The 21,400-nt window shown below is 49.7% G+C and overlaps 2 protein-coding genes across 6 annotated transcripts in view; both read right to left on the bottom strand.

Annotated features, from left to right (window-relative positions):
* Positions 1-1,214: 1,214 nt before the first annotated feature.
* Positions 1,215-5,872, bottom strand: OLFML3 (olfactomedin like 3). The gene is made up of 3 exons (XM_048826929.2): positions 5,655-5,872; positions 4,762-5,047; positions 1,215-3,036 (listed from the first exon to the last, which is right to left on the bottom strand). Exons 1-3 carry the CDS (start codon positions 5,760-5,762, stop codon positions 2,252-2,254), a joined length of 1,179 nt encoding a protein of 392 aa, XP_048682886.1. The 5' UTR covers positions 5,763-5,872; the 3' UTR covers positions 1,215-2,251.
* A 5,728-nt stretch (positions 5,873-11,600) lies between these two features.
* HIPK1 (homeodomain interacting protein kinase 1) overlaps positions 11,601-21,400 on the bottom strand; it is a 40,446-nt gene continuing 30,646 nt past the window's right edge. For 4 of the 5 annotated variants that reach the window (XM_048826338.2, XM_075121979.1, XM_075121977.1 and 1 more), the window contains 6 exons: positions 19,608-19,750; positions 19,074-19,256; positions 18,331-18,543; positions 17,758-17,996; positions 17,212-17,348; positions 11,601-16,267 (listed from right to left, as the gene is read on the bottom strand). In XM_048826338.2, the coding sequence (XP_048682295.2) occupies positions 15,782-16,267; positions 17,212-17,348; positions 17,758-17,996; positions 18,331-18,543; positions 19,074-19,256; positions 19,608-19,750 (1,401 nt within the window). In that variant the 3' untranslated portion in view covers positions 11,601-15,781. The remainder of the gene's footprint in view (positions 16,268-17,211; positions 17,349-17,757; positions 17,997-18,330; positions 18,544-19,073; positions 19,257-19,607; positions 19,751-21,400) is intronic. The other variant, XM_075121978.1, reaches the window with a different exon arrangement.

A 21,400-nucleotide genomic window follows, 5' to 3' on the forward strand; every position in this document is an offset into this window, starting at 1 on the left:
TCCACACTGAGGTGGTGGCATTTTAGAGGGACGGGTTTGTACGGTGTAGGACTCTTCAAGGATGATGGCCCTAGGGGAATGGCACCGCAGATCAGCCATGTGGTCTCAACCTCCTGTGACAAAGGCTTCGCTTTGTCTTCACTTCTGGCGAGGTCTGTGTTACCTTGGGGTGACTAATGCATCAGGGAAGACAAGGAATGGTAGCTGTACCCCATGGGCAGCCCTATTCCCTATGGGCCATGCTCTGCCAGGCGACACCATGGGCTGTGCGTAGCTGTGTGACTGAGGCGCCGAACCCTAGTCCCATCCTGGAGCCGGCCGGGGTGCGTTGTGACTCTGAAGACGTTGGAGGGCACCAGCCAGGGCCCACAGTAACACAGACAGCCAGAAGTGGGCATCTGCCCCAGCCTCCTGGCCTGGCAGCAGGAACTAAGGCTGAGAGAGGGGGCGAGGGACCCATGGGTGGCAGTGTTCTCGCACGTCCAGCACAGGCCCTCAGGGTGGGAATGTCAGACCCTCCTAGCCCCTTGACTACCTGCCTGCCAACTTGAATACAAGTAACGTATCTAACTGTTCTTTGAGCTGTTCTTTCCCTGTCTTCTCTAGCACTCCTTGCCCCTGGCTGTTACATTAATGGTGTTAAGTCTCTGGTTACAATTGACCTATTTAGGGAGGACTGAAGCAAAACAGGAATTAAACACCTCAGCTTTCTTGATGTCATCTGTTATTAGTGCTAAGTGGTGGATGTACACTTGCCTTCATCTTCCTCTTGTGCCTCATGTATTTATAGAACCTCTTCCTATTGCCTTTTATGTCCCTTGCTGGGTGTCACTCATTTTATGCCTAGCCTGTCTGATTTTTGTTCCTACATGCGTGTGCTGTTCTTTTGTGCTTCTCCCTAGTAGTAATAGTAATGATAAAGCTAAGACAGTGTTGGGATGCATGGCAGCCTCACTTTGTAACCTGCTCCACACCAGCAGCTATAGGAGCCAAGCATGCTGCAGAAGGAATAAATTAATTCTCCATTTCTGGACCAGCTGTGCAGCCACACAAGAGATCCCCCCTGCCAGCATGTCCTGACACGTCTGGGCCTTTGCTTTAGCCCACCATGTGTGTGAGCAACGATTAACTTTGCTAAAGATCAGTCATGGATCAAGGCCAGGGTGGGCTGGAATCTCACAGGTGGGTGGGGAGGGAAGAGACCAGGGCAAGAATAAGAGAGTGGAAAATCCTTTATTACATAGAGTTTCTTTGGCTGCCTTCATCCTGAGGAGCTGGGGTTTGTGCTTTGGCTCTAACAGCATTCCCCGCACCGCATTCCCATTACAAAACCTTTCTCGGGGGTGGGGGATGTGCGGGTGGATATTAGTGTACTCAAAGTGCAGCGACAGCGTTGGTGGGAGACAAGCTAGTCAATACAAAAGGGGAAGAAAGTAGGTTGACGTGTGTTTCAAGGGGGCACAACAGTATCTTAGCAGGAATCGAGCCACAGCATGCTCAGTGCAAAGTCTTTAGGCACACCGAGGTGGATCTAGGTCAGCAGCCTGTAGCTGGATGAATTTATCTAAAATCAAACAGGAGGTGGCTGTTCACACGGAGTCGGGGGCAGAGCATGGCAAGCACCGCCCTAGGTCACACATCACTGATAGCTGTGAGAGCTCCAGAAAAACTTCAGCGTGATGTTCAGGCTGCTGAAGCCACCCCCAACAGAGAGAAAGGCCCTTCTGCACTAGGAGTGCACCACGGCAGGCCAAGCGGGAGCTGCTTCACTCAGGGAGGCCCCACACACAGCTCCCTCTCTGAGGGCTCCAGCCAACCCCACCTGCTGGTGACGGCTCCTTGAAGCTTTTTATTTTAGACCCTGTTAAATAACCCCAAACTTCCTGATGCTGTGAGTTGATGCTCAACGAAGTAACGGCTCCCGATATCTCTGGAGCTCATGCTGCCGGCCTGTGGCTGCCCCCTTACTGCCCGGTGAGCAGCCCAGGGGATCCCATGGCTGGTGCCATAGGGCCCTGCTGCAGTGAGCTGGGGAGTGTCAGTCAAGAGGCAGGGCTGGCCGGGGAGCTGCAGCACCATTCACAGTCACGGAGAGACAGGAGCCGTGGTGGGCGTGTGGCCCTTGCGTTAGCTCTGAGGAGCTTTCTCTGCCACCCTGAGGCAGGCTGGGCACTTGTGGACTGCACAGGCCAGGCACCGCTCAGCGTGAGTCAGGGTGGCAGAGCGAGGTGCAAGGCCAGGTCGGTCCCTCTCAGATCTCCAGTTTCTTCTTCATCTCCATCCTGTAGATGATCTGGTAGCCATCGTCCCAGGCGTAGATCTGCCGCTCCTTGGGGTTGTACTTCATGCTGGAGTGAGACCCATAGCGCTTGGGGAAGTACACCAAGGCAGCATCCTCAGGTGTCATGGTGCCACTGACATCAAAGACGCACTGCACGCGGGAGCGGCTGGGCAGCCTCGTGTTATACACCACATAGAGTGCCCCGCAGATGACAAAGGCACTCTCAGCGTTCTCTCGGGGGCATGGCGTATCCCACATCTGCTCTGTGTCCAGGGAGACAGGGTCCAGCTTGGCCAGGCAGATGTTCTTCTCATTCTCCCTGGTGGCATAGATGGCCCATAGCCCTTCCTCATCAGCTGCTATGTCGATGTAGTTGAAGGCGGAGAGACCAAAGACAGGTACCTGCTCCTCGACTGGGAACACGGAACTGTCCACAATGGTCTTATTGGCCAAGCTGAACTTGATGACCTGGAAGGTGCCCTGCTGCCGGATGTAGTAGAGATGCCCTCCATACACCAGGTGCCCGGTGCCCACCCAGGGGTAGGGCAGCTTGATGCGGGCTGCCTTCCGCGTGGCAGAAAACAGCGTAAACTCCCTCATCCTGGGGAACACATAGACCGTATCATTGCTGGAGCCATCAAAGACATAGATCTTCTCCGAGCTCCCCACGGGGTCCTTGGTCCACAGCCCAGCACTGCTGCCAAATTTCTTCAGGATCTTCATGGCTTTCACCTGGGAGATGGTGTCACTGCAATCTGTGAGGGGGCAGGAGAGCCCGTGAGAACCAGCCCCCAGCAGCCAGCCAGAGCCCCAAGTGCCTTCACAGGGGCTGGGGACCCCCCCAGAGGGAGAAGCACTTGGGAGAAGAAAGGGGGGTCTTTAGCAGAGAATATTTAGGGAGGCTTTACTTCTGAGTCCTTATGGCAGGAAATCTGAGTCCTCCTCAGTGACACCTACAGGTGCACTGAGGTCAGCCCCTGACCTGAGCCCTGCAAATACAAATTACTCTTCATTTCCTAGCTTGCTGCCTCAGGGTTTGGTACTTTTGCCTAGCACAGTTGTATGTGGGCACCTTCCACAGAAAATCCACAGCAGTTGTGCAGTGGTCTCCCTGGAGCTCCTGGCTCTTTCTCTGCTTGGGGGTAGCGCTCCGCTCAGGATCGGGGAGGGCTTGGTTTTAGGGGGTCTCAGGTGTGAGGGAAAAAGGTGTTTGTCAAACAGGAAGGTTTTCCTGCATTTCCCAGACTCTGGATTTGCCTCTGGAAGTTGGTTTCCCAGCTTCCCCCAGGCCATGAGAACCAAGGGAGGGAACTCAGCAGGTAGGGCCCTGTGGCTAATGTACTGAATCCCTCGAGCTGTCTACCTCAGGCAGATCTGCGCCAAGCTGCTGGATCCTGAGGGACAGCAGCGACCTTACTATGGCCACAACTTCCAGAGTCAAACCTGCTGTTTTTTCCTGCCTTGTATTTGGAGCCTGGCTGGAGTCACCAAGCAGCATTGGCCACTTCGTAGGTCCCTAACTAGGCCAAATTGTCTGAAGTGCTCAGCCTGCTGCTCCCCCTGGGGCTGGCTTTGCCAGGGACTCAGCACCCGGCCTGCCTCCCAAGAGCTATGCTACCAGCAATCTCCAAGAGGCTCAAGCAAAGCATCAAAACAGACCATTTTTGAAAACTGTGGCCCAAGCCTCTTTGTTTATGAAGGAGCCTGAACCAAACTTCCCCATCCCTTTAGCCATTCCAGTGCTGCCGGGAAGCAGGCACTGATTTGTTCGGGCAGCTGGGTGTGCTTTCCCTGCTCTGGCAGGCACCTCAATTCTGATGCTCAGGGAACTGTTTGGACTCACGTTGTAAATCTCTATAGATCCCTTTCAGTCCCTGCATGCAGCAGTGCAGGACTCCTGGGGGCAGGGCAGCTCCATGGTCCCTAGAGTGCTGCATGCCCAGGGATGGAGGGCAGGGGAAGACCATGGAGCATGAGTGTGTCAGGAGATGAAGGGAGCTGCCGCAGAACTGGCCGCAGGACTGGGCGAGCCCCTCACTAGCACGTGGCAGGAGTCAATGGAGAGCACAAGGAGAGCATGGAGCAGGCTTAGGCTAATCTTGCATTCAGTGACAGCTGAGCTCAAGACCCCATTGTGCTAGGCAGTGTGGATCCTAGGAGACAACCCCTGCCCCGCATGTGGACAGTCTACAGGGGGTCTAGTGACCTCATTGCGCAGATGGGGAGCTGAGGCACCGAGACATGATGTGACACACAGCAGAGTCCGACCTGCACACAGATCTCAGCCCAGGGACTATCCACAGAGCCAGTGGGCCAACAGACCCGTCCGGGGGAAAATTTTGCCTGGGGAGGGGTGGGCAGGACAGTACTCCAGCCAGTGGCTCTGTACCTACACAAACACTCCTCAGCAGCTCCCTGTGGGAGCGTCTAGGCACCGCCTGAGGGGCATGTTGCTGGCTGGGGGAGACGCCTGCCCTCACCTGTCAGCTTATCATACTTCTCGTTCTTCCTCTTCTTGGCTGTGGAGACCTGGTTCTCCATCAGCTTCTCATCCACCTCCACACAGGGAGGAGCGGGGTTCTGCGTCTCTAGGTAGTCCACCTCGCGCTCCAGCCGGTCCACCCGCACTGCCGTATTCTCCACCTCTGTGCGCAGCCTGTCCTGCTCCTTCTCCATGTTCTCCAGCATTGTGATCACCTGGTTCTTGAATTCGCGTAGCTCGGTGGAGTAGCGGCTGCTCTGATCATGCCACTGGGAGATCCTTTCCTGGGGGGTGGAAGGGCGAGGTGCTGGAGCCCCTATTGCCTGGAGGGGGCTAGTGCAGAGTGTACAGGGGGCAGCCCTCTCCCTTACCCTGGCCGTCTGGGCCTGTGACTGCCATTCTCATGGGTCATGCAGTGACTGGCAGCACTGCTCGCATGCCTGATGGTGCGTGCCTGGCTTTGCGTTACCCTCAGCCCTGTCCACGACACCCTGGAACAACAGCCCCCATCCTGCTCTGAACAGTAATGGCTGGAGGGCAGTTTGGAGACACCCTCTGGCCCCAGCTCTCCTGCAGTCCCCTAGCCAGCCACCCACACACGTGGCTCCTGCTCCTACACTCATCTCAGCCCTTGGCGCCTGCACACTCAGCACGTGTCCTTCCGGCTCCTCTCTCCCACCCGCCTCCTCTTTGCTCACAGCACCGTGGGATGGGGCCCTTTCACCCAGCCTCCCCCCACAGCCAGTGTTAGCTTTGCTTTAAGCTCAGGTAAAACAGCATTGACTGAGCAGAGAACCACGCTGCGAACGCGGCAGGTTGGGGAAATGCCTGAGCCAGGCCTGGCCCTGCTCCCCTACAGCAAGGAGGGGAGATGCAGAGACTTGCGCTTACCTCCAAGGCGCCAAATCTCCTCTCCATGTACTCCATGAACTGCTGCTGCTGAGCACTGATGGCCCCCGCCAGGAGCAGGGCAAGGAGGAGGCCGAGCCTTGGGGCCATGGCTGGCCTGGGAAGGCAGCGCTGCTCTGCCTAGCAGGGTGGATGAGAGCCGGTGCGCTCAGTGCCACGCTCGGAGATGGGCTCCAGCTCACGGCTTTGGAATGTTTGGACGGTTCCTGGGGGCGGAACGCTGCTTCATTCGCTGGCCTTTATTAAATCCAGATGGCTCAGAAGAGGGGCTGCTTGGTGCCAAAGGAAAACAGCTCCAAGCGCCTTAACCCCTTCGTGGTCTGGGAACCAGGGATAGAAACAAAAGACTACACCCCTGTCCCATTTGGTTTTCCCAAGCATTGGTGCTGTCTGGCTTCTCAGGAGGGTGGGAGGCAGGCTCCAGAGGGCTCAGCCCAAGTTACAGTCATTGCTTAGTTTATGCAACGTGCAGGTTAGCTGCTGATTTTAGCTCTTCCCATCTCCCCAGGGCTCTTGTTGGTCTCCCCTTGCTATGCTGGGATGGGGCTCAGTCTGTCTAGGCATGGCACATGCGTGCCTGGTTCCACACCTGTGTGCCTTAAGATGGAGCGCAATCCTTACCACAGAGCCTTGCTGGGCGGCCTTGGCTGAGTCACTAACTCCTGGATAGACAAAGTCTGGATAGACAAAGGGTGGGAGGGGAAACCGAGGGACGCAGCGGAGATGTGACTTGGCCAAGATTGTAGAGCAGGTCAGCAGCAGAGCTGGGCACAGGGCCAGGTACTTCTCTTGTAAGCTGGGGACCGTGTTCTGTGTGAAGCTGTGACCCCAGCCCCCTCCCTGCCCCTCAGCACAGCTAGAGGGTCCACAACAGCTAGCGGTGGATGAAACACTCGCATAGTCTTTGCAGGAGGGGTGGGATGTTTCCTTTCAGGGGCTAACCTCTGTCACTGGAATTCCTGGCCCCTGCGCTCTGAGGGGAGTTAAGCAAAACCAGGTGTGTCAGTGGCAGGCAGGGGGCTGTGCAGGACCTACTCCAAAGGAAACAGAACCAGGCCTGCTAAGATGCTGCTTGCAGGGAAAAGCTGGCTTGTTACTGACCAGCCCTTGGCACCAGAGTGTCAGCTTCGCAGGGATGACGGCCACAGGGCACCGCAGCCAGCAACCCCATCTCTGCAACATCCCAGCCTGAGCCTGCCGCCAGCACACTGAACATTGGCCCAAGGGGAACACTAAGAGTATCTGATCCAGAGCCAAGCCTCAGCGCTAGGATGGGGTGTGGTGGTTCCCCAAGACACACTGCGCCGGCGGGGCGTGCTGGTTACCGTCACAGCCAGGGGCTATTGACAGTAATTATAATATTGGCACTTGGCAAAGAACAAATGGTGGGAGCCTTCTGCAGAGCTCTAGGACTCAGCCCCACACTGCTCTGCTCCCGCTGGGATACCTGGCAGATGGAGCCTTGGAGCTTTCTGGCTTTCCCCACACTCAGTGCCCAGTGGCCTTAGCATGGGCCACGAAGGGGCCAGGAGTCCCACCGGGGCCTGTCTGAGCACAACTAGTGAATGAAGAGCATGAGGACGCTGTGTGCTGTACTCCATAGCTGAGGGAAGAGGAGCGGGGCTGGGGTAGGGTGAGATTCACAGAGAAAAACAGAGCTTAGGGCATTGCTGTGGCAAGGTGCCCCTGGCTGATTAATCTATGTGCAGCCATGCTGCTGGGCCCCATGCAGCCTGTGACACAGAGTGAGCAGACACCCAGCCCCAGGACACAGCCACATGCCTGTCCTGGCCCCATTGCACTGCAAGACAAGAGAAGCTAAGCTCCTCTGGTGCACAACCTTGGCCTTTAGCCGTTCTGTTGGAGTCAAAGCCAGGCTGACCACCCCACTTCCCTGCTCTGCCAACTGCACCAGCCTGCAGCACCCCGCTTGGCTTGCTGCTCATGCTGTCGCTGAACTGATCGCTGCCCTCTCCGGCCAAGCAACCGTCGGACCCACATCTGCCCACTGGCAGCTGGAACTGAGGCACCAATTGTTTGGTTTGGTGACCAAAGAGGAAAAAAAATTGGTTAATTTCAAACCAGCCTTGACCTTTCTTCTCATTGAAATGAAAAACAAACCCAGCCATTGGGGACCCACAAACTGCATGGCCATTTCCACACTGGGCTCAGGGCAGGGTTCTAGCTTAAACTAATCCCTGAATTTGACCCAAGTGCCACAGTTTCAGTGCTCCCAAAAATGGATTTTTTGGGTGAATTTACTGTCCACCAAAAAGATTTTACTCAACTCTGCTTACAGTGGCATCCTGGCTTCTCCCCCACCCATCTGCTTCTTACCATCCCTGCCCTGAAGGCCTTAAGGTCCATGCTGTCTACATGTGGACACCAGGAGAGCTGCTGTAATGGAAAGTACTGTCTCTCCCTCTGGAGTGTGATCCCCTGTCCAGGCAGGGGTGGGATGGAAAAGTCACACCTGAGACACGCTCTGGGCTGTACTAGGATTGGCCAGGGTGACAGAAGTAGCCCTGTGGTGTTGCACAACCACTCTGGTGTCCTTTGCATCCATTAGTTTGTTTTTACTCCCTATCAAAAACCCTGTATGGGGTGGGGAGGGGGATGATTATAATAAGGTTTGTAACATAAAGCTGCCTCCGGTTAACAGACCCCAGGTGCAGTGGCAAGCTCACCCAGTGCAGAAAATCCATGTCTTCCCAGGGCTCTGCTTCTATTTAAAGCACTGGAATTAGACCCGGGTCTCATCTGTGTCAACAATACAGCCCCATTTTCTGCAGCTTGGGCTCTTAGCTCGCTCTGTATCCAAAGGTTTATAGCACCATCTAGTGTCTCTACCCAGAGCCTCACCCAAGACACAAATCAGACTCCAGAATGTGTGGAGGCCTACAGTCAGCCGTATTTTGAAACGTCCAGGGCAAAACATTTGTAGCAAGAGGGTGCCTGAATCTAGGATTTGCTCTCCCCCTTCTTTGGGCTGGATTCTGAGTCCAGTGCCTCACTCCTGGGCAACGTGGGCATGCAACAAGCCGACTGGATATTTTACAGCCAAATGCCACTCACTTGGGACTGTGTAAACGATGGCACAAGGTGCACGGCCCTGGAGACTGAGATGTTTGAATTGTTGGACATAGTGCAGGGTTCAACTCTTCACTTGTTTCTCTGCAGAGAAGTCCGTGCAGGGAGGATATGGGGGCTCTCCCGAAGAGGGAGCCTAGCTAGTCACTAAGGAGCTTGCTGCTGTTTCTAATTTTTGTACCCACACTCTGTGTATTCATGAATGCACACAGATCACCTTTCATTATCTAGTAAATACCTTCAAGAACTCCTGGAGGACAAGTAAGGTTCCAGAGGACTGGCTAAGGGCAAACATAGCACTATCTTTAAAAAGGAGAACAAAGACAACCAGGGAATTATAGCCCAGACAGCCAAACTTTGATACCCAGAAAGCTACTGGAACAAATGATTAAACAATCGGTTTGTCAGCAACTGGAGGATAATGGGGGTTATAAGGAACAGTCAGCAGGGATTTGTCAAGAACCAACCAACCCAATTTCCTGCTTTGACAGGGTTCCTGGCGTAGTGGATGGGGGGAAAGCAGCAGTTGTGATATATCCTGATAGGCAAACTAGGGAAATGTGATCTAGATGAAATGTCTATAAGGTGGGTGCACAACTGGTTGAAAAGCCAGAGTAGTTATCAATGGGACAGCATAGCGAGCGGGGTCTGGCAGGGGTCAGTACTGGGTCTCCCACTATTCAATATTTTCATTATGACGTGAATGATGGAATGGAGAGAGTGCTTATAAAATTTGCAGATGACACCAAGTCAAGAGGGGTTACAAGCACTCTGGAGGACAGGATTAGAATTCAAAATGATCCTGACAAATCAGAGAATTGGTCTGACTTCAATAGAGACAAGTGCAAAGTACTTCACTTATGCATTTGAGTTTTCCTTCCTAACTACAAAATGGGGAATAACTGGCTAGGTGGTACAGCTCTGGGGGTTAGAGTGGATCACAAATATGAGTAGTCAAGGTGATGTAGTTGTGTAAAAGGCTAATATTCTGGGGTGTGTTAACAGGAGTGTCACATATAAGACATGGGAGTTAATTGTCCGTCTCCACTCATTCTTGTGGGGCCTTAGCTGGAGGACTGGATGCCATGCTTTAAGAAAGATGTGGACAAACTGGGAGAGTCCAGAGGAGAGCAAAAAAAAAGTGATAAAGTTTAAAAACCTGACCTATGAGGAAAGGCTAAAAACCTGGGTATGTTTAGTCTTCAGAAAAGAAGTCTGATAAGTCTTCAAATATGTTAAGGGCTATAATAAAGAGAACGGTGATCAATTGTTCTCCATATCACTGAAGATGGGAGAAGTAGTAATAGGCTTAATCTGCAGCAAGGAAGATTTAGGTTCGATATTAGGAAATACTTCTAACTGCACGGGTGGTTAAGCACAGGAATAAGTTCCTAAGGGAAGCTGTCGAATCACCGTCATTGGGGGTGTTTAAGAACAGGTTGGACAAACACCTGTCCAGGGTGTGTGCGTGCGCGTCTCTCTCTCTCTGACTTGCTGCTGCCACAGTGCAGGAGCTGGATGATGTGATAACCACTCAAGGGCCCTTCCAGCCCAACATTTCTATGATTCTAACTAGAAAATATTCCTCAGAGCAAACAGAATATGAAAATGTAACCCTGTGTGAATGATGGACAGACAGGTCAGTGAGAGACCATGTGAGGCACTTATAAAACACACAACCTGCCCAGAACGGTTATTACCCCAGTCAGGCTGCAAATTACATGGTAAAATGTGGACTAACATGAGTGTGCACACTTTGCTCCTCTGGGAAAAGCCAGGATCAAGGTGGTAGGAACAGCCAGAGGACTTGGGGGATGAGAAGGGAGGTATGTTTCATAATTGCCACTGTTCTATTGAACAATTTGAAAACAGCTGTTCCTTTAAAAGCTTTTGCAATAGCAGAATGATGTCCCCAAAATACTCACCTTGGAAGCCCAATAATCAAAGTGGAGTCTTGTCATGTGCTCTCTGATGATTTATTCCTCAGTCTCTCCTCTTTGCTGCACTATGCAGGCAGCTCTCTGGGGAGCACTCAGCTGTCTACATCAAGAGGTCCTGGGTTTAGTCCTCAGATGACCCACCAGGGGCTTTGTTACACAGACCTACTAAGGAATCCTCTTCTTGGTTTAAAATAAAGGCTTTCCGAGTGACTTCAGCTTATTGTGGGCTATGCCACCAAAGCAGCACCATTGACTTCAGTGAGCTTGCAGGATATCAGGTTAATCACTGCTGTGGTCCATGGCAGCAGCAACCAGAATGTCACAGCTCAAGGGAAATGCTGGCTTCTCCCTTCTCATGTGGCTGTTCACTCATACTCAGAGTGCTAGATTTTTCAGAGGTGCCAAGTGCCTGCAGCTCCCATGGACTGCAGCTGGAAGTGCAGCTGCTCAGGAACTCTGAAAATCAAGCCCAAGGCGCCTCCATGCCAAGGGAGCCCAAAGCCTTCACACATAGTTACATATGTAGCATGACTGGGATGCAGCCAGCCAGCCACCCAACTGGCATCCTAGCACACCATCCTAGCTGTGAAAATTTTGGCCAAGGATACCAGAGCACTTCCCAAGAGTTACACAACACCCTGGGCTTGGACCCATACCATCAGCTCTGAGCTAGCAAGAGCTCGTTTTTTAACATCTAATCCTGTAAGCAGTTTGGGAGAGGCCCCAGCTGTGCTTACTAGCGAGGGTGTTTTGCTGCTCACTGCTGGACATGTAGAACACAGAACTGAGCAATGAGCCTTGCTTGGTCAGATAGAGGGTGCAGCTGGCAGCTACAGCTGTCTGAAAAGGGGCAGGGCTCTGCATTTATCCTAGATAGTCTCAGAAACGGCCAAGTGAATAGAGAACAGAAAATTAACCCTTTTATTGATGCATTGCAATTGTTCTACATTTTTTACCATATTATGTAGAAAATACTTAAAATACAAGCTACTTTGTAAAACCAAAGACAAACACTGAATCCAAAGATAAACTGTGTTTTCACAATGGACCCTTTTCCCATATAGTTAGTATTAAATTTTTAAATATCTATATTTCTTTTGTTAAAATGATTTTTACATACCCCCTACGTACATCGGCAATACAAACATAGATCAGTAAATGTCAGAAACTACCTGTATCTAGCGGCTTTAAAAAGGAAGAGCACAACCATAAAAGAAAGTTAAATTTCACACAGTAACTAGCATATCAAATACATTTAATAAAGTAGGAATTCCATTGCAATATCAAGGATTCAAGCAGAAATACTAACATTACATATAATGTACTGCTACATGTAGTGAGATAGATATATTTCAAGCTGAATCTGAAATCACACATTATAATAAAGTTTAGCAACGAACAAACAACCATGTAGACATGCGGCACCATTCATAAGTTTAAATAAAAGAGAAAGCAGGGCTGTGCCAATCCTGTCATTTAGAAGCAATTTAGTTCCACATACTTTAAAAAAAAAAAATTGCTGAATCAGAGGTAAATTACTGCATCAGTCAACTAGGTGCTAAGCAGAAAAGCTCTGAAGTTACTTCTGCAGTAGGGTATCACAGCTGTGAATGCAAGTCAGAGAAAAGGAACAACTCACATTAAACACAGCTTATGAATCACAAGAATGAATCTAGATGGGAGGAGTTATCTAGAATTCAAAAGGTGAATCCCAAATTCCAGCTAATTGCTCATAGTTTAAGGAAAGGACAAATGTATGTTCATAAATAGCATGTCTGGTTACACACTATGCAAACCAGCTGTGACAGTTGTTAATGCTTCACTGGGGCCGCATGGGCTGGAATGCACTGGGATAAAGGCTGCACCTCCTCAGAATTGACTCTTTAGTGTACACTTGATGGGGCAACACACACTGTGGGCCACATTTTGATGTTACACCACTGTAAATCCAGCGATGAGATCAGAATCTTGCCCTGTGGGGGTTTTAAATGGTGCGTATCATAATTTAAGTTGGATGTACCCTAGCTGTTAGTATGTGACATCTCGTTTATGCAGGTCCCATCTGATCCTCCTTTTTCCAGTGCTGAGGGATGTCTGAATCAGTGGAGGAGATGAGAATGTTCTTAGTAGATAAATTTGGCAGTTTTTTTTTTGTTTAAACTATGTAAGAGGTGCTGGTTTGCTTAGTTTCTTTTTAAACAAAGGCTTTTCCCCAGTTGATTAGTTCATTTTGTTAGAGGCTTTGGTTATTGTTCTCTTCTTAAGAACTTGCCAGGAAACACTTTACTCTCTGAAATTGGGTGAAAAGTTTTCATGTAATGCGGATGGTGGAGTTTGTTTGCCTTGTGAAGGAAAGGCACAACTCTGTATCCAAGAGGTATCTGTCTCGAGGGGAAGTACTAAACACAAGCCACAATGTGGACAAAATAAGGAAGTGATTGGCACTAAGTGAGAAACAGTTGGACAATGTTACAGCAACACAGAGCATCGGCACCACCAGTGATGGGAAGTGTAGGGATTGCTCAGTTATCCCCACATTTTGAGGAGTGCTGTGATGGAAAGTACACTAGGTGATCACTTCTGGTTAGTGATGTTGCTAATTGCTCCCATCTAGTTCCAAAGTCCTTACTATGAAAGCGACACCAAACCTCTTACAGCTGATCAATTTCAGACCAGCCTAGACCTTCCTATCCCAGTAATGTGGAACTTCAGAACTGAATTTCTGCCCCTCTGGACACTGTCATGTCATGCACCAGTCGTAGAACTAGACTATTTTCAACTTGGACAGAACTGGTGTCAAGGCTGCAAAAACCTCTTATTGCTGCAGTAAACCGCTACTCAAGCCAGTTCGTTATCCACTGGGCCAAGATGCTTATCTCGGTACCGAAAGTCACGCAATAATTCCTAGTTCGACAGGCCCAAGGAAACAAAGTGTAGTTTCAAAACCACGTGGGTTACCCAAATGGAGTATTCCTCATAACACTAGTGCTATAGCTAATAAACCTTCCCAACAGTTCCACATTAGCAGGTGAAATATAAATTTTTTTAATGGTATTATGTTATGTGCTTTACAGCAGGCTCTCTTTGGTATAAATATTCTGTCACCAAGCTAGCAATATCTTACAAGAAACGTCTGCTAGTAACACAGGGGAAGGTAACGTCACACTCTAATCTAATAAAGTGATTAAACATACTTCATCACTTCTGCAATATCAGACTAAATATTCCAATGCATTCCCAGCACTACCCTATTCGAAATGCACCGACAGACATCTAACAGTATATGTGCCATTTCAAGGAAAGCTTAAGGAAACATCGCTTCACTCCAAACAAAAATGTAGCCTTTTATGTTAGCATTAAAACTGAGAACAATGCATCTATGCAACATCCTGCTATTCTTGCTATGATAAGCTTAGTGAATTGCTTCAATTCGATGGGGGCTTGCTGGTCCCTCATAAGGCAAGCTCACTGTAAACTCTATTCACACTACATCATTTAAGGCACTACAATAAGGGGACACATCAAACAACTCTTCATCACACATACCTGTGCAAAACAAATCAGAAGGTATCCTTTTCTCTCATGAGGTTCTACTTTCTCTCTCTCAGTGCTACAGTGATGAGCTCTAATGATTGCATTAATTCACATACATTCTGACGTATCATTTTGGTTTAAATACAAAGGATACATCAATTTCATCCCCAGGAACGTTTAAGATTTAGACAAACACTAAGTACAGAGTTCAAGTATAATCACTACACATTTTGATTACAAAGACAGAACATTTGGGGTTAGCAGGAAGTTTTGCTTGTTATATTTTTTCCCTCTAATCAATATGTACATATTTCATTTTATGTAAAATATTAAAACACCACCATTACAAAACTTCTAAAATAGTTTTAAATTCAGTAATAAATTTTAAAATCTGGATTCCCTCCCCCCACCCCCAATTCCTACATGCACTTACTGTATGCAAGTCTTAATAAGAGCGCTTTAAAGCTGGTCGCTAGCATACCCAGGAGGAGAGGCTCACCGGAGTATAAAAAGCTGTACATGTCATTATTTCACTGTATTTCAGATTGTTCAGCTCCCTCCTAAATAAATCATGCAAGGAAAAAGATAAAGAAAATAAAATAAAGAAAAGCCCTGTGCTGCTGTGAAAGGAATCCAGCTCCATTGTAGGGCCAGTGTCTAATACTCCAAAGAAACCAAACTCAAAAGAGCAACGCAGCACTAATCAATTTTCAGCAGAAGAATACAGCATTTTGGCAAAGCAGTCATTTTGTTATACAGGGAGATTTTGCATATAACTGAAAAACTTAATTTAATAGCTTCTGCAATGATAAAAATCCAGCTGCATTATGGCTATTCAGACTTTACAAGACAATAAAATGAAGATTTCATGGTTTAAATGGATTTCTGAATATTAGGTTGCTAGTACAAGATAGCTGCCTCTATCATACCCTTAAACAAAGCAGGAAAGTAAACAAAAAATGTTGACAGTGACAAATAGAGATGTAATTGCTTTTGCAGAAACAGTAATCTACTAGTGAGAAAATGAATTATAGAACAAACTTTAAAATATTAAGTTGAAGTTTGAAATCTGCTCTAGCAACTTACTGAAATAAATGTGCATTATATTTTTAGTGGCAATTCGGATTTGTGCAAGCTGCTAAAATATAATCTGCTAATCTGTTTAAATTATGAGTTAAAAAAATCAGCATTTGTCTTTAAAGTCTTTGTCATTTGTCTTTTCTCCTCCAATTACCATAACATCAGAATAGCTTTAAATTAATTGGACTGTGACCTTTTTAAAAGCATCTATAAAAATTAAGTAAAAGTTTAAAATCTTAATCAATGACGCTTGTACTGGTACCAACAGATGCTGCCCAGTTAGCGACTGAATTCCCCAAGCAGAGACATTGTCAAACATGGTACATCCAGACTTAGAGGAGACTACGAGAGTAGAGTCAACACCTGAAAACCTCCTTTGACTCTCCAGGCCTGTAGCAGAACCCAGCTCTCCCCAAAGTGGGCTGCAATTACTGCAAACCCTACCCATCAAGGGCAGCCCCCGAACTACAAGTATGAGTACTGGTTGATCTTCGTTGGGCTCAGCGGGTATCCAGCATAAATAGCAGATCCTCGGGAAGCACCAATATAGGACTGAGTAGCAAACTGATGTTGGTACTGGGCAGGTGGGACATTTGCAGAAGTCAGCAAGCTGGGCCCAACACTCACTGGTACCTGGTGGACAAGTGTGCTAGGGTGGGCAGCATAGGTGGTGTGCCTGGAAGAGCCCTGAGGGGAGAAGAGATGAGCGAGAGAATTTGTGGAGCCCAGTGTTGTAGCGGTGCTCGGAGCATAGGTGTACATGTGGGGCTGGCTGGGAAGATGTGTGCTCGCTGTAGCTGCTGCCAGGTGGGGATGAGCTGGGCTGCCATGCTGGAATGTGTAGGGAGCCTGAGAAATAGCTGATGGGAGGGGAGCCACATATGCTTGCTGCCTGCGTGGAGCTGGATTTCCACTTCTCTCCTGCGAGGCCAACACTGGTGTCGGCTGGTTCTGCAAAGGAGAAAAATCAGTGAAGTGAGTGGGCACCCCCTATGTGACGCCTGCTGTGGGGGGAGGAAAGCCAGCTATTGGCGGGCCCTGCACTGGGGCCGTTCAAGCACTCATGAAGCAGGGCTCATAACGCTCTGCTGCAGGTGCCAGGAGACTGGCAGCCTGAGGAAGGGCAGTTCTCACTGATTACGGAGATAAGTGGGACAGTTACCGGGGGCAGAGGTGGAACCGCAGCCCTTCTGGTGCCATGGCCAAGGCTCCCATCTGGCCGTGCCTGGGCAGGCGCTGAGCACACCGCAGGGAGGCTGCTCTAGTTCTGGATCCAGCAGGCAGGGCTGGTTGCACAGCAGTCACCTTCAGTGCAGCTGACGAAGGCAGAGTGGAGACTGTGTGTACATGGGGCCAGAGAAGCCTGGCTGGAGGTGCCTGGCACTGCTCTGTTGTGTTCAGAAGATCTGAGCTTTAATCAAACACGAGAGCTAGGGGCACCAGCTGAAGCAAGGCCAGGCTCAGGCCCAGAAGGGAATGTGCATATAGCTCATCAGGGCCATCTCTGGGCTGGCACCTGATGAGATCTGTGGGGGGTGGGGTGGGAGGCACAGAGGAGTCCTCCCTCCAGAGGCTAAGCCTTAGTACCCCCTCGTACTGGCCCTAGTACCCCCAGCATGGCAAGGGTAGGATCTGTGCACTGCTTGGCCCCCTTCCCTGACACAGGAGAGAGCACAGGTTTTATGCCATATTCAACCGTCAAGGACTGATCCAGAACCAGCTACTTAATGCCAACAATGAGGAAGCAGCTATGGCCCTTCTGACACTGGTAACCAGCCCTCTTCCCCTCCCCATAACACAGGGTCCAGTATGACAATGTCCCGTTTGGTATTAACAAGCCTCAGGGACATTCCGAAGCCAGTAGAAGACAAAGCAAGAGCCACATCCTTGCTTACCTGGCTAAGGTTGAGTGGCTGCACGCCACCAGTCACCATGCGAGGTGGCCGGTAGCCGGTTGGTGTTATACAGCATCCCGATGACTGCCCACTCACCGATGCCACTGGTTTGGTCTTGCTGACGCTACTCAGAATGCCTGAAAAATATGAGCAGGTTAGTCCATTCTTCTCCAGCTCATTCCAGGACCTCACCAGCTTGTGTACCATCAGCAATGAGGGGGTCCTTCCCTCGCAGGGTCATTTCTCTAGTTACAGTGTCATACTTGGATGAATCAATAACATGCCAGCATTTCCCAGAGATCTGAGTAACATGCTGCAATCGGCTGCTGCCACCAATAACCCAATGGAAATCCTTTTATACTCAGTGAAACTTAATACAGACCCAGATTTCTAGAATCTGAGGGCAGCAGCTACAAGCCAGCACAGAACACTAGCTGCCCACACCTAGTCCTGGCTATTCTGACAAAGGAGACAGTGCTGTCAGAACCAAGGATAGATACAAGGACTGGGCTGGAAGGTCCTGTCTTTGTCAGAGTGGGCACCTACCTGAGGCTTGCGTGGTGACAATGCAGTCGGCCAGTTGTGTCTTCAGAGGTGGGACGATGATGGTGCGGGAGCTGGAGCTGTCGGCCGCTCCTCTGGCAGGCAGCTCCAGCGCTCCTCCAGCACTCCGGACAGCAGAGAGCGGATCGCTGGTGTAGGGGCTATTGAGGGAGGAGTCCGAGTCTGGGGAGTCATTCACAGTAACATAGCTGATGACATTGGATCTCTGCTTCATGCCCAAGCTAGGGGAGAAAACACACCGTACTCATTTACCCTGGAGTGCCCACAGGAAGCACCCTCGGCCCTACCATGGCACTCTCCCCTTATCCAGAGCTTTATGGTAATTCAAGTTAGTGGAAAAGCCAAATTGCACAGCAGCTTGATGGGATGTTCTGTGCCTCACATCAGAGATTTCTCCGCACAGATTTTTTAGCCCAGCCTGACAAACCTCTCTGCATGAGTGTTTCTTTTCTAGCCTGGTACTCTTCTCCTCCCATCAGCATCCTCTTGGGGGCAAGGCTGGACATGGGAGTGCGCAGGGCGAAATGCTATTAGCTCTAAAGCCAGACTCTCTACCTTGCAGGCTTGTATTTGCTGTCCTCCTCTTCGTCGGTATCGCTGCGGATGGTGATGACGCTGACAGGTGGGCTAGGCGTGTCTGGGATTACGATGGGCTGGTGCTGCTCCTGCACTGGAATGAGAGCACTGGAGGAGGAGGCCGCACGAAGGGGGCTGCTCCCGATCAACGAGTAGACTTGGGAAGGCATGGCCTCCAGTGCAGCGGTGGGCCTGCAGGAAGCAACAGGGCAAGACAAGGAGACTGTTCAGTGGCCAAACCACGCTGCCCACCCAGAGACAGACAGACTGTGCCAGAGCTCATCATGGCCTGGGGCCAGCAGGAAAAGAAAAGCCCCAGAGTGGACATCCTGATAGAACTCAACACCCATCAGGTCAGGAGAGAGCCAGGAAAAGTCCCAGCACACAGTGACGCAGGGTTAAATGGGTGGAATTCCCCTCAGTGCAGGAGGATCTCCTCTGGTCCTCCATTGTTCAGAGCCCAGACTGCGTACTACGTAATACCTCGAGGCCCTGACAAGGGCAGGGCCCCATTCTGCTGGCAATGCACACACCCGGAGACAGTCCCTGCTCTCCCATTGCAGTGAAGATTGCCTGAGGAAGGAGTTCAGCATTCAGCCCTTAGCTGGCAGCTCACTAAAAACAGTTACAGACAGGGCCCCTATGTGAGCAAGATGCTAGCACCCCGGGATCTGCGCATCTCCCCCCAGTGTGTCGAAGGGTCAGCAGGGAGGACTCCTTACTTTGCTGTGCTCTGTGCTGGCTGTTTGTTCTTCTTTGCTGCGAGGCCGCTGCTCTGCTGCTGCCTGACAACGTGAGCAACTCCAACGTTCAGAGGCTGTGCAGTAGCTAGAGCCACGTGGTTGGTCAGTAAGGAGGGCTGCTGCATGATGGTGCTGTACTGGTTTCCATGGGAATGTGCGTTCCTAAGGGAGAGAGAGACCCAAACGCTGACTGGGCTGCAGGCACCACAGGCATGCACAGTGCAGGGCAGGAATGTGGGGAGCGGCGCCCTCACGCAGCTCTGTGGGTTTGCACTGGCTCACATTCCCACTGGATCGTCAAGGCCGGAAGTGGCTCTCTAACACACTGGTTCAAGCACTGTGACGTTTCAGATGTAGGCTGCACATTTCAATGGTACTAGCCCTAGTCCTGACAATGGTGGCACTGGCATAGGTGACATGGAAGCTGTTAATGCCGGAAACACTTACCTGCTACAAATTATGCCATCGTGTCACTGGGCTCAGAAGCACCTCTGCGTTAACACAGACCCTTACCTCCAGTCAGCTAACTGCTGGTTGCTTCCAATTGTCTCTGGAATCACAGCTGTGGGCTGAACAGAATTGTGCAGTGCAACCCCTGGAAGTTGCTGCCAGGTGGAAGGTAGCAGGATCTGTTGGGTCCCTCCAGGCCAGGCCTGCTGCAAAACAACAAACAGAAAGAGGGACTCGGCTAAGCTTCAGCTTCCAAGGATTGGGACAAAAACTCTTCCAAACAACAGAATCAGCTGTGCAGATTGTTAACTTGCAGAGATAAAGGTATACAGTTGCACTTCCTCCCATGGCCTCACTACAGGAAGAGAACAAGAAAACCAGAGAAACAAACTTCCTCAGCCAGTTTGTCCACCTTTTCTATCACAAACCGTCACCTGGGGAAGAGGATAGTGTTTAGACTGTACTGCAGAAAGAATGCCAGAAAGCGGGTAGACTACATCCACTGGGATACTAGGGGCCATTTCTGCTGACCACCTAAGAGACCATTACTAGAGAACAAGTGCATCTGGGATGGTTCTGAGGACAATAAAATGAAAGACTCTTCAATGAAGTAGTTCAATTTGGGAGCCATTTAGCCCATTCAGCAGCTGTTTCACAGAACACCTTGTTTATAGTGCTCAAACTGAGGAGAAGCAAAGGCAGCAGAAACCTCTCTGCTCCTCCGCAATCTCTTCTCCAGCAGTGGAGAGAGAAAGTGGGGTAATGGCAGAAATGCCAAATCCCTGATTCAAGCACTGTTACTGAAGTGTCTGGGCTGCATTTTCAATACGTTTTCATAGTTTACAAAAAGATTCAAACTGATTGAGGAAATGGAGCAAAATGCAGGTTTCAGTAGCCTAGATAAGTGGAGTCCAACACTGGCTTTTTGCAAATGAGTTCATCTTGCTCACATGACCCAGAAATAAAAATCTAGTTACAAATATGGACTTTCTACCACTTGGATTGAGTTGCTGAAGGAAATAAAACAGTCAAGATATTAAAAAAGGAAAAAAAAAAAGCATCTCTTGCTGTGTTTGTCACAGGTGAGATGCTCAAACTCCACCCACTTTCAGCTCATGGGGATACTGGATAGATTGGTAACATGCTTCTGCAGTACAGTAGCTCTATGATGTAGAGCACACATGGTTCTATTTCTTGCCGTTTAAACTGCAAAACCACAAACACATGCTGTTTTAAACAAAATATTTCTGCAAGTAACAGATCCACTTATTACAAATACTGGTTCCAACAAGAAGCCTTCAAGCAGATAACTGCCAACACCTCTGCCAACATAAGCAGAATAATAAAAAAAAAGAGAAATATGTTAAAAGTCACGCCATGCGTCTTTCCAAAAGCCAACACCTGCACAAGACAAAGCAGAGAGTTTAATATAGAGCGAAATCTAACTTCCCAAGGGGAGGCAGAAATCAGGCCTTCCAAGCGACGAACTGTTTTGACAGAGGAAGGACAAAAATAGGCAAAGCTTAGCAAATGGCTATTGCAAACGTAAGTTAAGAAGCAAAGAGAGAAAAGTGTCGGAAGCACTAAAGGTGAGCAATTTGGGCTAAAGGCTCCGGGAAACCAAATGGAAATATCAAATTCTCTGGAGAAAATTTAGAATCCAGGCTATTAGTTTGAAGACAGATGGCTCTGGTCTCCTCCTGAGGTCAGGGGAGTGAAGTGCCCAAGTCCACTGCACACACATAGAAGAGCAGATCTAATTGGCCTGTTAGCTCAGAAACCCAAATGCACTTTGAAAGTGTCACCAGTCACTTAATGGTGCCCATGCTCTGCTACATCCACCCCTGCCATTTTCA

This window comes from Caretta caretta, chromosome 21, assembly GCF_965140235.1.
Source record: "Caretta caretta isolate rCarCar2 chromosome 21, rCarCar1.hap1, whole genome shotgun sequence".
Taxonomy (NCBI): Eukaryota; Metazoa; Chordata; order Testudines; family Cheloniidae; genus Caretta; species Caretta caretta.